At 55.2% G+C, this 15,704-nt stretch overlaps 1 protein-coding gene across 1 annotated transcript in view; it reads left to right on the forward strand.

Moving 5' to 3' along the window:
• The first annotated feature begins 36 nt into the window (after nucleotides 1–36).
• LOC132008517 (cyclic AMP-responsive element-binding protein 3-like protein 1) overlaps nucleotides 37–15,704 on the forward strand; it is a 35,103-nt gene continuing 19,435 nt past the window's right edge. Inside the window, exon 1 of the mRNA XM_059387158.1 lies at nucleotides 37–625. Coding sequence (XP_059243141.1) covers nucleotides 524–625 — 102 coding nt within the window. The 5' untranslated portion in view covers nucleotides 37–523. The remainder of the gene's footprint in view (nucleotides 626–15,704) is intronic.

The raw sequence follows: 15,704 nt of genomic DNA on the forward strand, positions 1-15,704 counted from the left end.
TTATCGTGAATATTGATATGGGGGCGTGGAGCCTCGGCCAGCTGGGCTAACCAGCCAGGGGTTCCCGGTTTCACAGAGAGGAAAGTGACAGAAGCTGTGCAGAGGGAGACGCAGAGAGAGCAGAGCGCCGGGCAGCCACCCAGTCTCGGGGGAGCACTTAGCTCCCCCACCCCCGGCTGCCACCCTGTCCGGGGGGCTCCTCAAGCCCTCAGCCCCACTCCCAGGCTCCCCATGGAAGCCAGCTGTGCCCCGGGAGGAGCCGGAGGAGGAGGAGTCGGCTAAATGCTCGCGGTGCGCCCGGGGCCCCTGAGCCCAGCCTGCTCCGCGCCGCTGCCCTAAGGCCCCCGCGCCCCCGGCGCCCCCTACCCGGGGCCGCGCCGCCCCTGCCCGCCCCTCCCCGGGGCTTTGCCCCAGACCTGCCCCCGCCCGCTAGCCTGCGCTCAGACAGGAGCTCTGGGCCGGGTGCGCCGCCGCCCTGGAGTGAGGGAAGCCCAGGCGAAGGGGGTCTCCGGAGCCGGCCGCGATGGACGCCGTCTTGGAGCCCTTCCCGGCCGACAGGCTGTTCCCTGGATCCAGCTTCCTGGACTTGGGGGATCTGAACGAGTCGGATTTCCTCAACAATGCGGTAAGACGAAGGGTCTGCGTCCCCTTTCCTCCACTCCGCACCCCTCTTCGCGGCGCGCCTGACCCCCCCTTCCCGAGGGACGGGACTACACATCACAGGGCAGAAGCGGGGGAGGGGGCTCGGTGCAGGGTCCCCGAGAGACACGTGGTTAGAGCCGTGAGATTTGGGCACTAGATCCCTCCATACCCCCGCTAGACCCCGAACCTGGGCCGGAGCCTCCGAGCTTGCGCTAGTGCGCACCCGTCCTGGGGGCTCCGTCCGTGGATACATTGACCTCGGCTTTCTAGGAGGAATGGGATGTCGAGGAGTCAGGGCCAGCCGATCCCTGGATACGTCCCCGAGGGACACCAGTCCTGCCTCCCCCCCAGTCCCCCCCCCCCCATTTTCCAGCGGTTCTCCACCCACCCACGGTGTTCCGGGACCAGATTGGGCTAAAAGTGGCGGCGCCCCTGCCTGCGCCCCCTTTAGGACCTCGGTGGCTCAGCGGCTGGTTCTCCGCTGGGGGGCGCACACGGAAGTGTTCGGAAGGCCAGGGACCCGACGCCCCTTGGGGGGCCAGAGTCGTACCCCGGTTCTAAGGGAGTCCTGGTAACTGAGGGGTGCTGCCGCGGCCGCCCCGCGGAGTCAGGCCTGAGGTTCCCTAGGGACGGACCCGAGGCTGAGATGGTCAGGGCAGCACAGGATGATCGGTCTGGAGAAGGGAGGTCTTTCTCCCCATCTTTGTGTCTCTAGTTCTGTTCCTCCGTCCTTCGTATCTCCCTTTCTCTGACTCTCTCCCTGTGTCTTCGTGACTATCTCTGTCTCTGAGCTTATGCTTCTCTTTCTCTTCCCCTCCCTCCCTAAGGAAACGTGGCTTCTCTTCTTCCCTCCCTTCCTCCCTCTCTCAGGCTCAGCCCAAAAGCCCTGCTGGGGGGAGGGGCATGGGCTCCGCAAGGCAAGAAAATATTTGGGTTCAGAAGGGCCTGCTGGGTTGAAATGTGGACAGCTTGGGGAATCTGCTGGGATTCCGTCTGACGGGTCTCTGCTGGCTAGTCTCCACCTCCTGGGACCACGATGAACTTGGCCAGACAAGAGCCAAATGCAGAGACTTCCAGGATTGGACATCGTGGACTTTGACTTCAATTGTCCCAGACCTCTAGACTGATGGTGGGGAAACAAGCCAAGGGACAGGAACCTGAGTCCAGGAGGCATGGAGTGTGAGGTCTCCCAGCCCTCCATTAGGGATATCTGGGTCACCCTGCTTTCTGAGGATGGCCCCTGGTCCCAGGGAAAGGGAGCAACACAATTCTGCACACAGGCCAAGAACAGGAGGTGGGGAGGACTTGAGCTGGTAGTGGGGAGAGCAGGGTTCTAGTCCTGCGCCTGCTTCAGCATCCCACTGTGAGCTGTGCCTCTGCTGCTTTGTCTGTAAAGTGGGCAGAAGTTGAATCAAGTCTTTCTAAGGATAGTCTGGCACAGATCCTGGGGATCAAGTGGCAGGGAATGGGGGTTCTGTACACCCCTCCTGGAGTTGGTAACGGATACCAGTCAGAGGGAGAGGAGTTTGGAGTTTGTTCCCCTGCAGCAGGGGGGGGGGGGGGGGGGTGATAGAGCTCTCCCCACAGCACCATGAGGTGACCTCAGCAGCTGAGTGGGTCTTTCTTCTGAATGAACTCTGCTGCCTACAGCTTCTTCCTGATCCTTCATTCAGCCTTGTGTCCCCAGCTGCTCAGCTGGGCCTTGGTCCAGCGCAGGAAAGGAGGCAGGATCAGACAGTGGTATCCAGCACTGGGACTAGGGAGGGAAAGCCCTGCGGGGGAAACTCCTGACCTTGAACCTAGGCAAGGCTAAGCCAGGAAGGGAGAGAGGAAGGGATTTCTAGGAGGATAGACCAAGAACTCCCAGCTAGGAATCTGGAGATTTGGTTCTAGCTGTTCTGTCACCAGCCAGCTGGGCAGTTCAGACAAGTGGCTTTTCTTCCTCTGGGCCTTGGTTCCTGCATTGGAAAAATGGAGGTATAGATCCTTCCCCATAGTGGTGAGAAAATTAATTAAAAAATCAAAGGAGGAAAATGCCTGGCAGGTAAGTTTCTATAGTTCACTTGTTCCAGAAACTAGATGGAGTGGTGGTTAAGAACTACTCAATGAGTTGCTGTGTGACCTTGAGCAAATCACTTTCCTTCTCTGGTGCCTCCGCTTATATGTCCAAGATCCCTTACAGCTGAGACCACATACCAACCCTACCCCCGACTCCCTCTTCATTCGGCATGAGGGTAGGGAAGTTTTTCCAAGGTAAGGATGGGAAGGAATGGAGTCTGTGTGTCTCCCAGTCTAGAAGATAGAAAACAGGGTATTCACCCTCCTTAAAAATCCAGATAAAGGCCATAAGATCATGTGGAAAGTGTGTGTGTTCTGTTGCCCCATGCAAAAAGCAAGAACCCAAAATTCTGATGCTCACCCTGTACACAACTCTGTAAGAAATACATGTTCACATGGACAGAGACAGAATGAGTTTGCAGTTCAAGTCAGGTACATCTGGAGGGTTAGGGACATTTTCTTTTTGCCTTCTATGAAGATTCCTTCATGCTGTTCCCAGCTTATCCGTGTGATTCTCGGGGACATCCCTCAGAAGGGGCTGTGCTTCCTGACAGATGTGGGGGACTTCTACTCCCTCTCCATCCCCCACTCCTTCCCAGTTCCTGATGTGACCACAGGAGAGCCCTTGTCCCCTGTATCCTGTGATCCTTCAGCTCCTGGGCAGGTATGAGAGAGGGACTGGTGCTCAGAAAGCTGGGATAAAGCACTAGAGGGAGAACAGGTTGTGTCTCCAGACAGAGATACTATGTCTGTGTGCCTCTTGCCTTCTTCTTCTGGCTAAGGAGAAGGACTGACTCTAGTTTCTCCAGAGAGAAACGGCTTCGGATCCCACAGATGCCCCAGCTGGGAGGGTGTGGGGAGGAGAAGGAGGAAGAGGAGTGCTGTTTTCTCAAAGGGGAGCAGCAGGAAGCTGCAAGGATGTTTGCCCAGTACATTCATTCGTTTACCTCCCAGCAGTTGGGGAGGCCAGGTGTGGAAATGACTAGGACCCAGGGACCAGCCCAGGGGAAGGGAGTTGTGGGGGCTAAGCCAGGCCCAGAGCCTGGCTTCTCCAGAGCTAAATAGGGAAACAGAGAACCACCACAACCACCACTATCCCAGCCTTGGGGGATTAGGGAGATTAGAGAAGTATGTGCATTTGGGTGTTCCTATGTCTGTGTGTGGGCCTTTAACAGCCCCTAAAAGGGGAGGGGTGTGTGTGTGTGTGTGTGTGTGTGTGTGTGTGTGTGTGTGTGTGTGTTTCTCTTTAAATTCTCACCATCAGGAAAGAAGACCCAAGGGCCAAGGCACTCTGGTCTCAGAGTAGAATCCCCTAGAAAAGAACTAATGGAGAAGCTAAAATCTCAGGGCTCCAACTCAGGAAGAGAGATCTCCCCAGATACCTAGTCCTCCTCCAAAACACTGAGTTTGTTTGGGGTAGGGGTCTTTTGTTTTGTTTTTGCTTCCCCCACTGGGATACAAGCTCCTTGAAGGCAGGAGTCTGTCTTGTTCCCTTGTGCTATCCCCAGTGCCCAGCACAGTGCTTGGCAAAAAGGAGGCCTCAACTGAGGATGGCTAAATGAGGGAAAGGGGGCTCACCCCAGACCTCACATATTTTTAGGGAGGAGGAACAAGGGTGCTTAAGCCGCCAGCCATCAGGATCCTGCAAGCCATACTCTGAGGTTCGAGAAGGGATCTCCATGATTCCCAATGAGTTGTCATTGCCTTGAGTCATCCCCATCCTATGGCACAGACCCCCAGGGCCCCTGGACAAGGATAATGTAAATTAGCTGACCCACAGCAGATGTGAACTTGTGGCTTAGGTCTCATCTTTGAACATTAGCCCTAGGCCTTCCATCTTCTCCAGTTTTCTCTTGTTCAGGTTGCCTGGGACTCCTGGATCCATACTTACCCAGCTTCAAAGGAAGTCTCTTCTAGTCCTGCCTTAGGGCTGTTGCATATGCTGTTTCTGACATCTAGAACACTTCCCCTCCGGTTCTCTCCATCCCGTTCTCTTTAGTCCAGATGCCAACTCTTTGGAGCAGCCTCCTGACTACCTCAAGTGACCCCTGACCCCCTCTCATTTTCTGGGTCAGCCCTTGAGGCCTTCATGGCCCTCATCCCAGTGTACAGCTATGTTGCTGGCTTACTGTCCATCTCCTCCACTGAGGAAGCAAGTTCCATGAGAACAGAGACCCTGTCAGTTCTAGGGTTTATGGCTAGGTCATAAACCTAGCCCAGTGCTCTGGTACAAAATAAGGGCTTAATATAGTCAAACTCCATCATAAGACAAGAAGCCAAGTCCAAATTTTTCAGTCATGCAAAATGCGGAGTTACGTTATTTCAGGAGCAATGAAAAGCAACGTTCTTCTGTTGGTCTGTACTATGACAAAAAGCCCAAAAGTCAAGATCATGGAACCTGACCACATGCAGCAGACCAAACTGAGAAAGCTCCGGAGGAGCATGGGACAGTCACTTCTTTACCAACCGGCCCACCCCGAGATAAGGGTTTTGCCCACCATCACTTGAGGTGGGCTCCAGGCAGAGGAAAGAGACAAGTTTGGGTTGCCTTGTAGTGGATTTTGCTCCATTTCAAGGATTTACTGTATTTGTAGAGAAAATTACTTCAGACTAGAGCAGTCCCTGGAAGGGAATAGGAGAATGTTTTTTTAAAAGACAGGCCTGAGTGTTCCAGAAGTGTATTGCTAATTCCAGAAGGGGCCCCAGAGTTCTCAGGGTCCTGGCCTGGTTAGCCTGGAAGGTCATTGGGATGCTGGACCCCACAAAAAATGCTGCCTGTACCCCAAACTACAGTGGGGTCCCTCTGGCTTCCCTGGACCAGCTGGGGCTTCGCTTGGTTGTTCTTCAATCCATGCGTCCAGTCTTTTAACAAATGGGCACAGAAGGAGCCCTTTGCTGGTCATTGTGTATAGCGACCTCCAGCAACTGACAGGCAAGTGAGAGAGGGGGTGGGGGCAGACACAGTAGCAGCACCACGGGTGCAGGGATGGTGCAGAGCAGGGCGGGCCCCCCAGGAGGAGCATCCAGCTGAGATCGAGGTCACGGCAGGTTTCTTAGAGGAGGGGACCTGGCACACTCTCTCCATCATGGCCCCATCCCTCTTGGCAAAGAACTTGCTGGAAGGCACTGTCTCTTTTATTGAGCCTATAGAGGTATCCTTGTCCCCTGTGCAGATAAGAAAGCCAAGGGTGGAAAGGAGCCAGGGGTCCCATGGAATGAGTCAAGCTGGGGAGAGAACCGTCAACTCACTCTTTCTTTCTCTCAATTTCTCTCTCTCATTCTCTCTCTCTCTCTCTCTCTCTCTCGTTCTGGTTTGCACTTTGCTCTCTAGGCCACGGGAAGTTTGGGCTGTCTGATATGAGAGGGACCCCGCCTTCATTCTCTCCCACTGTCAACCTCAGGGAACCACGGATGACTGGAGCATTAGGGGCAGTGCCAGCAGCTCGCCTGGCCAGTGAGAGCCAAGCAGAGGCCCCACAACCCATCCCATGCCCTGTCCTCAGATTCGCTTGGGCATGCTGCTCCCCGGCCCACCTGGGAACTAGGACCTTTGCTCTCTGTAGCTCCCAGGACTCCCCAGGAGGATCTATTTATGTCTGGCTGGCCTGCCTGCTGTGCCAGGAGAGGACAAAGGACAGCCCCACCTTGTGTCTTCCCCGCCCCATACCATGTGCCTCCTGCAAATCCTGGTCCAGAGGCCCTCCTGGAGCACCCTCTCTGGGACCTGGCTTGCCCCTGAACCTCCCTCAAGAAACCAGCTCCAGATGCTGGAGAACAAGCTGTTCTTCTGGAAGTCTCTGCGCTCCAGGGGGCAGGATGGAGGAGGAAGATTTGGGTGGAGTTAAGTCAAGACCATGAGCATTGCTCTGGCTGGAACACTGTGTAACCCCCTCAAGCAGACGAGGGGAAGTCAGAATAAGTAGCAGGACCCTTGACCAGGATGGGCAAGAAGAAGGTAAGGGTGGGGGTGTCTGGTTCAGAAGAGGCTGGGAGGCACAAGAGATGGTCTAGAACTCTGACTATCACAGAAAATATGTCCAAGGGATCAATTTCCTTGGAATGTCAGAGAGTCTGATCTCCATGACCTGGACATACCATGTCACCAGCAAAGTCAGCTTGACAACTGGGGCAATTATGGGCTTCCCTGCTGCTGACTTCGCCATGCCTCCTCTCCCAAGTCTCCTGGGACAGAGCCCTCACCGCAGCTTCCTTGGCCCTTGGCCCTTAGTTCTTGGCCCAGGAGCCATTTCACCCATCCCAGAGAGGCTGACACATCTGGGCTGGGCTGTGTGGTCCAGTAGAACAGCTGGACAGCAGCAGCTGTCCCCCTTTTCCCCTTCCAAAAGAAAAACAAAAATGAAAGCAGCAGAGGAGTAAGGCAGGCTCTTCAGGCCCTCCTGGAGAGCCGGGAGGAGGTTTTAAAGCAGTCACTGAGGGGAACTGCTTCAGAGGCGGGGAGGCCCAAGCCCTTTCCCAAGCGTGCCCCTCTGCCTGGGCCATCCTCACCTCTCCTAAACTCACTGTGTGACCTTGGACAAATCACTTCCCCTCTCTGGGCCCTGGCTGCATCATTACTGAACTAGATAGAGAGTTCTTTGAGAGCAGGAACATCAGACGATTATTTTTTTTTTTTAAGATTTTTATTTATTTGTTAGAGAGAGAGATACAGAGCACAAGCACAGGCAGACAGAGTGGCAGGCTAGAGGCAGAGGGAGAAGCAGGCTCCCCGCCGAGCAAGGAGCCCGATGTGGGACTCGATCCCAGGACGCTGGGATCATGACCTGAGCCGAAGGCAGCCGCTTAACCAACTGAGCCACCCAGGTGTCCCCAGACGATTATTTTTATCTGTTGCCCAGTTATAGCTATAGGGACTGAGTGCTGAGGAAATGCTTATTTATTGGATGGATGGATGGATGGATGGATGGATGGAAGGAAAGCAAGGAAGGAGTGGGGAGAGGTGATGGATGGATAGATGGGTAGATGAACAGACAGTGGAAGAAAGGACACTTCCACACTTCCAGCTTTAATGATACCTTTTGTTAAAGTGGACTTTATTTTTTATGGACATAGTGATTATTAACCTAAATTCCACATCTACCTTTCACTTTACCATAGTAGCCTTTTCTGTCATAAAAGAATATAGGTAAGGCATGCATATGAATTGTAAAGGATAATAAAATAGATATGAGTGTACTCACTACCCCTGTTAAAGAACTGAGCCCAGGGGCGCCTGGGTGGCTCAGTGGTTTAAGCCTCTGCCTTCAGCTCAGGTCATGATCTCAGGGTCCTGGGATCGAGCCCCACATCGGGCTCTCTGCTCAGCGGGGAGCCTACTTCCCCCTCTCTCTCTGCCTGCCTCTCTGCCTACTTGTGATCTCTCTCTATCAAATAAATAAATAAAAATCTTAAAAAAAAAAAAAAAGAACTGAGCCCAGCTCTGAGTATCTGGGTCTCTCAAAGCTGCCTGAGTTTGGGGGAGAGGTGTTCTAGGGACCCTGAGTCCACTCCATTCTGGGCAGATTCTGAACAGGAATGTCCTGGGACCTGGTACCTACTCCCAGACCCAACCTGACCAGACAGCAAGCCCACAGGTCAGATAGCTAATACCTCAAAAACACAGGGGTCCTGAGCCATCCTGAGATGGGGTGGGTGGCCGTGAATGATCTCCTTTAATGGCTCAGACCTGGGAGCAAATCTTGGCTTTCACCATTTGTCATCTGTGTGAACTTGGGCAGCTGCTGGAACCTCTCCCAGCTGATTTTCTTCATCCATTAAGTATGACCATAGGCCATGGGGTTCTTCGGAGGATTCAGTTAGATAAGGCCTAGCACAGCGCCTGGCACATAGTAAGGCCTCCATAAATTGTAGTTGTTGCCACTGATTTTATTCTGATTGTTGTTGTCATGACCTGAAAGGGAGGTCCCAGCATTGGTCAGTCCTCAGAGGAAGGTCCCACCTTCTCCATCCCTGTGGTGAGCCCTGGTTGTAGGAATTTTATTTCCCTTATCTGTCTGACCTCTTGGGAGCTGGAGGGCTCTTTTGAGTAAAGACAGAAGATGCCAGACCCCCTTTGCAAAGCTCTTTCTGGGCTTAGCCAGGGATGAACTACATTGGGACCCCAAGTGAGGACCCAGTGCATGGAATTTGGGGGCATAGTTTGTACCTTGCTTTGTACTTGGAGTTGGGACAGGGCAGCAGAAAATCAACGATTCCTTGAACAACCAGCATTGTCATGTTTGTTTAAGAGCACGAACTCTGCAATCAGAGCTTGGGTTCAAATCCTGATTCAGTCTCTTGCTAATTGAATGAACCTGGGGAAACTACTTAACTTCTCTGTGCCTCAGTTTTCTCAACTTTAAATGAGGATACTACCTTATCTTCTGAAAATTAAATGAGATACTACATGGAAGGAGCTACAACAGTGCCAGGGACATAGATATTAGCTGCTATTATTATTATTATTATTATTATTATTATTATTTTCATTATTAGGCATACTATATGCTAGGCCCTGTGTGAGGCCCAGTAGAGAGTTCAAGGATGAACTCCATCCTGCATCCTACCCTCAAGGAGGTATGAGTTCAGAAGGAGAGATGGGTCCCATTGTGCCTACTTAGAGTTCAGGACATGATACTAACCAGTGACTCAACAATCTATAAGTGCTATAGCGGTTCAAGAGGGGCATCAGGAGGTACGGTGGGCGACCAAGGAGGGCTTCTTAGTGGAAGTGGCATTTTAATTGGGCCTTAGGGGATGATAGGAGTTGGAATAAGGAAATAAAGTGCAAAGATATTCCAGACACTAGGAATGGTATAAGCAAAGGCCCTGGGGCACTGAAGCTCAAAGCAGTTTCAAGGAGCTGGGAGTGGTCATCCAACTAGGATAGAGGGAAGAGAAGGAGGAGGGTCTCCAACTACAGTGCTGAGTTGAGACACATGAATAACAGAGCTTCGATGCCATGCTTAGGAGATAGGAGTTTTTCAGTAGGGAGGAGGGAGCCAAAGATAGTTCTGAGCCGGACAAAGTGGTGGTCCCAGTGACTCTGAACTGTATCAGTGCTAGGAGTTTAGGGTCCATTAGGAATCTTCTGTCAGCCTGTCTGGATGCTGAGGGACCCTCACCAAAGGGTGAGAGGATTGTGTCTGGAGTCCGGAGCAGCCTGAGGCTGTAGCCAAGCCCAGGTCCCTTCTCTTCTCTGACTTCCACCCTGTGCCCTGATGTGACTCTCACACTGGGCTGGAGTACCAGTTCTCATCAGGCTCTTTCATCTGCAGCCCTTGGGCCAGGCTGACCTGGAGAGGCCCAAGGCAACTCCACCCTTGCAAGGAAACAGAATTCGCGCTGCAGGGCCCAGAGCTCCAGCCTGAACCATGTCCTTCCTCCTGGCCCGGCCCCGGGCCCTAAAGGGTTCCTCCACCCCTCCAACAGCTCAGGACCCTCCACTCTCAGCCCTACAGGGACATGTAGGGCGCTGGGGGTCTAGAAGGATCTGAGCCCTCCTTCTGAGGCCATCCCAGTCTGGCACCCTCACCTCCTTGGCCCTCCCAGCCATCAGCTAAGACAAGATGCCCAGAGCCCCTTTCATCATCCTCCCGGAGAAGAGGCCCAGCCCTGCCCTCTGCTGCCCCACGGCCTTCACCCCTTCCTCTCCCAGAGCTGCAAATCAGTTCCACATTTGGGATCTGGCATGCACTATCTGCTCAGAACTTTCCCCTCCCAGTTAGCTCAGGCTCCCATCTCCCCCCACCCCACATGGTCAGCCCATGGGGTCTGCAGAAGGGGAAGGGCTCCTGCCTTCCGTGACCTCTTCAGAGGTCTGAGAGGGAGCTAGACTGTGGCAAGGCACCAGAGGGACCACTGACAGGAGGCCCTCCCGGAGAGAGATGAAAGAGAGAGGGTAGAGGGGGTGGGGCCGAGACAGAGCTTGAGCAAAGCATATGAGGGGATGAGGGGTTGGGGGTGGTGAGGGAAGGAGCGAGGTAGTTCCCAGCTCAGCACATTCCTGAGACATCTGGACGCGCTGGAAGGGCCCCAGCTGGCCCGCATGGCTGTGGCTCCAGCTTCTTTGCTCTGTGATGTCAGGACCCAGCACTCCCCCTCCTCTCTGAGTCCCACTGGCCTGAGGTCCACCTTGGGGCTGAGTGTTGGGGGTCTCCTCGCCAGACCCCTCACCCTCATTGAGCAAGAATGAGGCTGCTGAGGCCCCGGAGGAAACGCCTGCCCCAGAGGAGGGCCTGGGCATGGCGGTAGGAGCCCCACACCAAAGGCCCAGGGGTTTCCCTGTGCAACGGACTCCAGGAGATTCCTCTCGGAGGCTGATGCCAGGCCCTCTCTTCTCCTTGGAAGGGAGATACAGAGGAAAGGCTCTGGAAATGGCTGCTTACCTCAAGCTGTGTGATGCTGAGCAACTCCACTGTCTTCCTTGGCTCTCCATTCTTTTCTCTGTAATAATAATAATAATAATAATAATAACAACAGCAGCAGCAGCAGCTCCGTGTCAGTGAGACCCTTCCACACATCCTGCATTGTGTCCCAAACTTTACAAATGTCATCATTTATCGAAGCCTCGTGGCACCCTAGTAGTTAGAGATCAGTACCCCTAGTTTAGAGCTGGGACTGGGGCCCAGAGAGGTTAAGAAAGTTGCCCAAGGCTACACAGTAAAATTAGAACTGGATCGGTCTGCCTCCCTTGCTCTTAACCATTGAACTCCACTGCCTCTGTGAATAAGAGGGGACGGACCTAACGATGCCAGAATTCTTTTTAGCTCAAAAATGGTGATGATTTTTTTTGGCGATCGTGGGGCTCTTCAAGAAGGGCAGGGGCAGGCATTAGTCACACACTGGGTGGGGGAAGGAGAACAGAGGCAGCTGGCTTTAAAGCATCTGATGGGTCGGGAGTCTTTGGAGCTCCCCTCCCTTGGAGTCCCAGAGAGGCCCAAACCCTCGAGGCTAGAGCCAGAGCCTGATCCCCAGCCGAACCCAGGGGTCCCGCACCTTCCCTGAAGGCAAGGAGTAAATAAGGAGAGAGAATGCAGCGTCTTCCAAAAATAAAACCTGAGGACAACTCAGACAGGCCGGGACAGCTGAGGAAGCCAGGGGCCGAACGCTGAGTGCACTGGAGAGAGGGAAGAGGCCAAGGGAGTTCCAGCCAGAGCCGGGTGGCAGGCTCCAACTGAGAAGGGCCTTCCAGCTGGCCAGGGGCCGGGAGAGCAGCTTGGCTGGGTGGCCACGGGGCTCTGTTGACACTCTCGGGCCTAGTCAAACCCTGAGGGCAGCTCCTACAGCACCAAACAGGGGACTCTGGTCCCTGAGAACTGGTCTGTCTGGGGCTTAAGAACAATAGGGCCTTGGGAAAGAACCACCTGGGTACCACAGGCCCCACTAGGGAGGAGCTGAGGGAAGGAAGCCAGGAGCATGGAAACTCTGCCTGCAGCGGGAGTAAGCTGGCATGGAAGCGGAATTCAGGCCAGTCATTCCTGGAGGCTCAGCTGCAGAAGAAAGGCCTCAGTCCATTAACTCACTGGCACATTCCTTCATTCACCCATTCGTTCAGTCCATCAGGCAGTCACTCAGCAAACAGCTGAGCACCTAGCATGTGCTGGGACCAGCGCTGGGCTTCAGAGATACACATGAGAACTGGTCACAGCAGACATAGAGGCGATGTGGCTGGATCATCTCAAGCTATACTAAGACACTAGGAAACTATCCTAAAGCCAGTAAGAAGCCATCGATAGATACCGAGGAGGAAAGTCATATAGTCATATTGTGTTAGGAGGTACCTCTTAATGGAAGGTAGAGAATGTTCTGGAGACTGATCAGAGTTCAAGCCTGAGACTTACCTTCCTCAGTGGGGTGTATTCATACTGCTAGTCAGAAAGTCTTTTGTGAGCAGGAGCTGGACTTTGTTCATCTGTATATACACAGGCCTGGGCACATAGTAGGTGCTTAGTAAATCCTGAAGGAATATATAAGTCATGAATAAATGGATGTGATTAGATGTCCTTATTCTCCAGAGGCCCCCAGTGCCAGCACTGGCACTGAGTCTCCAGTGTCCTGAGCTGTTCCACAGGGATCCTCTGGCCACCGCGTATGGACCAACATCTCCAGCAGCCAGACCGTGGGCTGCTGCGCCCTCAGTGGTGCCAGTCACAGCTAATCCCAGCCCTGGGCGGCGGCACTTGCTGCCACCGCTTCCTCCTGCCCAGACAGTACCTGGCACTAACCCCAGGGCTGGGCCACAGCACATGGGCCGCCTGGTTGGAAGGTGCCAGGGGCTGGCCAGGAACCTGCAGGCCAGCTCTCTCTGCTTTCCTGAGGGGTCTGTGGCCTGGCCAGGGAAGGGTTACCTGTGTCAGGGGAGGGGAGCAGAGAGCCACACCAGCAGGGGGCTATAGGGGAGAATGAGAACACACGCTCTCCCCAGACCCTGCTGTGTGTGCGGGAAGCAGCCAATGGTGGGCTCTCCCTTCCTCTCTCCAGCACAAGCACGGAAAGGCTCAATCCCTGTGGCATGCCCTCCTCCAGTCCCAGTCCTCACTGTCCCAGCCCCAGGCGAGCCTGGGACTCCCAATGCTGCCTCGCTGGGGGTCATATGACTCAGGCGTGTGGGTTGGCGCAGTCAGCCTCTAGTTCTGTGGTGGTGTGACATGTTGTGTGTGTTCAAGTGAGAGGGTGCGGGGCCATGCCTGACCATCTCGGGGGTGGCTGCGCGCATGTGCGTGTCTACAGGAGAATGTGTGTCCGTCTGATCACCCCTGGGGAGTGTGTCCTTGATGGGGCTGTGTTGGTGCCTGCCGGTGTCAGCCTCGGGAAACCCCTGAGTGTGTGTGTGCCAGGCTGGATGTGGGATGTGTCCGAGGATGCGGATCTTCCGTTGTGTGGTATCAGAAAAGTGGTGTTTCCCTGTGTAAGAAGGAACCTCACAGCCCACGTCGGTAGAGCACATGCACATGTATGCACACACATACACACACAGAGAAGCTTTTCTGCTTACTTGGACTTGGGCTCTGTGGTGAATAGTTCGGTAGGGGGAAAATATGAAACCTCAGCAGCCGCCTTCCCTGGGCCTGTGGGGAATGGGGGATGAGAGTGAGGTTGGAGGTTGGAACAATGTGTCCCCCTCCTTAACCCCCATGCCTTTGCCAGGAAGACTCAGGGACCAGCTCCAGGGACTGGAGAACTGGCTCCACCCCTTCCCAGTCCCCAGGGAGGCCAGGACAGAGGAAAAGAGCCCAATCTCTGAAGACTTGTTCACCTCACGCTTTTTCTGTCTACCACCCCTGCCTCAGTAGGAACATGGTGTATAACAGATAGGGGAAACTGAGGCCTGTCAAGGAGATATCACCTGCCCCTGCCCAGGTCTGCCCTGGAGCACAGCTGGATCTTGAACTGGGGAATCCCAAGTCTGGGTCCAGGGTCTTTTCCCCTTCACGGGAGGACCTTTGATTCTGGCTCTGGGAAGGGGCCCCCAAATGCCCGGATGGTGATGCTTAAGGACTGGGAGGGCCTGACAACCAGATACCCGGGGCCCACCTCCTCTCCCCTAAGTCCCTCCCTGGTCTTTCTTGAGCCTACCCCTCTCCCCACCACACACACACACACACACACACACACACACACTCAGGGCACAGCACTGACTCAGACTGGTGGCCCTTCAGCTTGAAATGGGGTCGATTTTCTAGTGACCACGAGGCAAGTAACCGTCCCGGAATGTATGGGTCAGTATGGTGGGGGGGGGGGGGGGCCTGCGAGGGAGGGAAGGGGGAAATGTGAGAGGACTCTCCTCCCATCTCTCCCCAGAGCTAACTCTCGGAAGGAATGTCCGGGCTCGGGATTCCCCCCCACTCCTTATCCCACAGCTCAGGCTGGACCCACTCTGGTCTCCTCCCTCCTTTCCCCAAGCACCGACGGAATCAGCGCGGGCGAGGGGAGAGGCAGAAGTCAGGGACCCGGGTGCATGAGCCGTGGGGCTAGGGGCGGAGGGAAGGGGGCGCTCTGAGGCTGCCCCAGGATGGGGGAAGCACCTTCTCCCGCACACCGTCTGGGCAGACCGCTGGACTCCCGGAGCTTTCCCCTCTCTGCCTTGACCCCAGTGAAGAAATTACAGGAGGGGTACTGAGAGGAGCTACAGTTGGTCCTGTTACCGCCCCGAGAGCGTTCCCACTCCCCGCAAGGCCAAGGACCCGCCGCCCCGTCAGTGCGCCCAGTGGTAGGGCTGCTCGAAGACGGACGGAGGGAGCTGAGCTGGAAGAGCCGTGAAGGGACTTAAGAATTGCGGCTCGACCTCCCCTGCGAGCCGGGGACGTCTGGCGAGACCCTCCCTCTCCACTTCCCCCCTCCTGCTGGGGGGTCGTGCCACTTATAAGGGTCTTGGGACTGCGTGGGGCTGCCGGCCTCCTGAAGCTCGCAGGCGCCGTCAGCGCCTCTGCCCAAAGCGCAGAGAAGCACGCGCGGTCGGACCTGGCGCTCCAGGCCCTTCCCACGCCCCGGCGGTCTGCGAAACGCGGAATCCTACTTCGCTCGCTCCCCGCCGCCGGCTTCCCGCAGCCTCCTCCCATTGGCCAGGAGCTCCGCGGGACCCACCAATAAGCAGGCCGGACTCCGGCGCGGGGCGGTCCCACAGCGCGCGGGCGTTAACCTCTGGCGGGCGACTTGTGACTGGCGGGACCCGGTGTTTCTTTACATTCAAAGGGCAGGCGGCTGAGACCCGGCTACCGCTGCGGGTGTCGCCGGGAGTGGTGTGCGCGGAGATGCAAGCAGGACAGTCCGAGACTTCTCCGACAGAGAGAGAGAGGGAAGCCGGGGCTAACTGCGCCTGGCCTCGGAGAAGGAGCTTATATTGGCAGGACTGTAGGAAAAAGTCTTTAACGAGGAGGGAAACAAATCATAATATTTCCTTCTCTGGCTTCCCATCCCGGTTGCCTGGCAAGGCACCCCAGAACGCTCACCACCCCCATAGAACCCTATCCCCCTCTGAACGTTGACCCATGACCCCCTGCCATTTA

The sequence above is a fragment of the Mustela nigripes genome, unplaced genomic scaffold (assembly GCF_022355385.1).
Source record: "Mustela nigripes isolate SB6536 unplaced genomic scaffold, MUSNIG.SB6536 HiC_scaffold_148, whole genome shotgun sequence".
Taxonomy (NCBI): Eukaryota; Metazoa; Chordata; class Mammalia; order Carnivora; family Mustelidae; genus Mustela; species Mustela nigripes.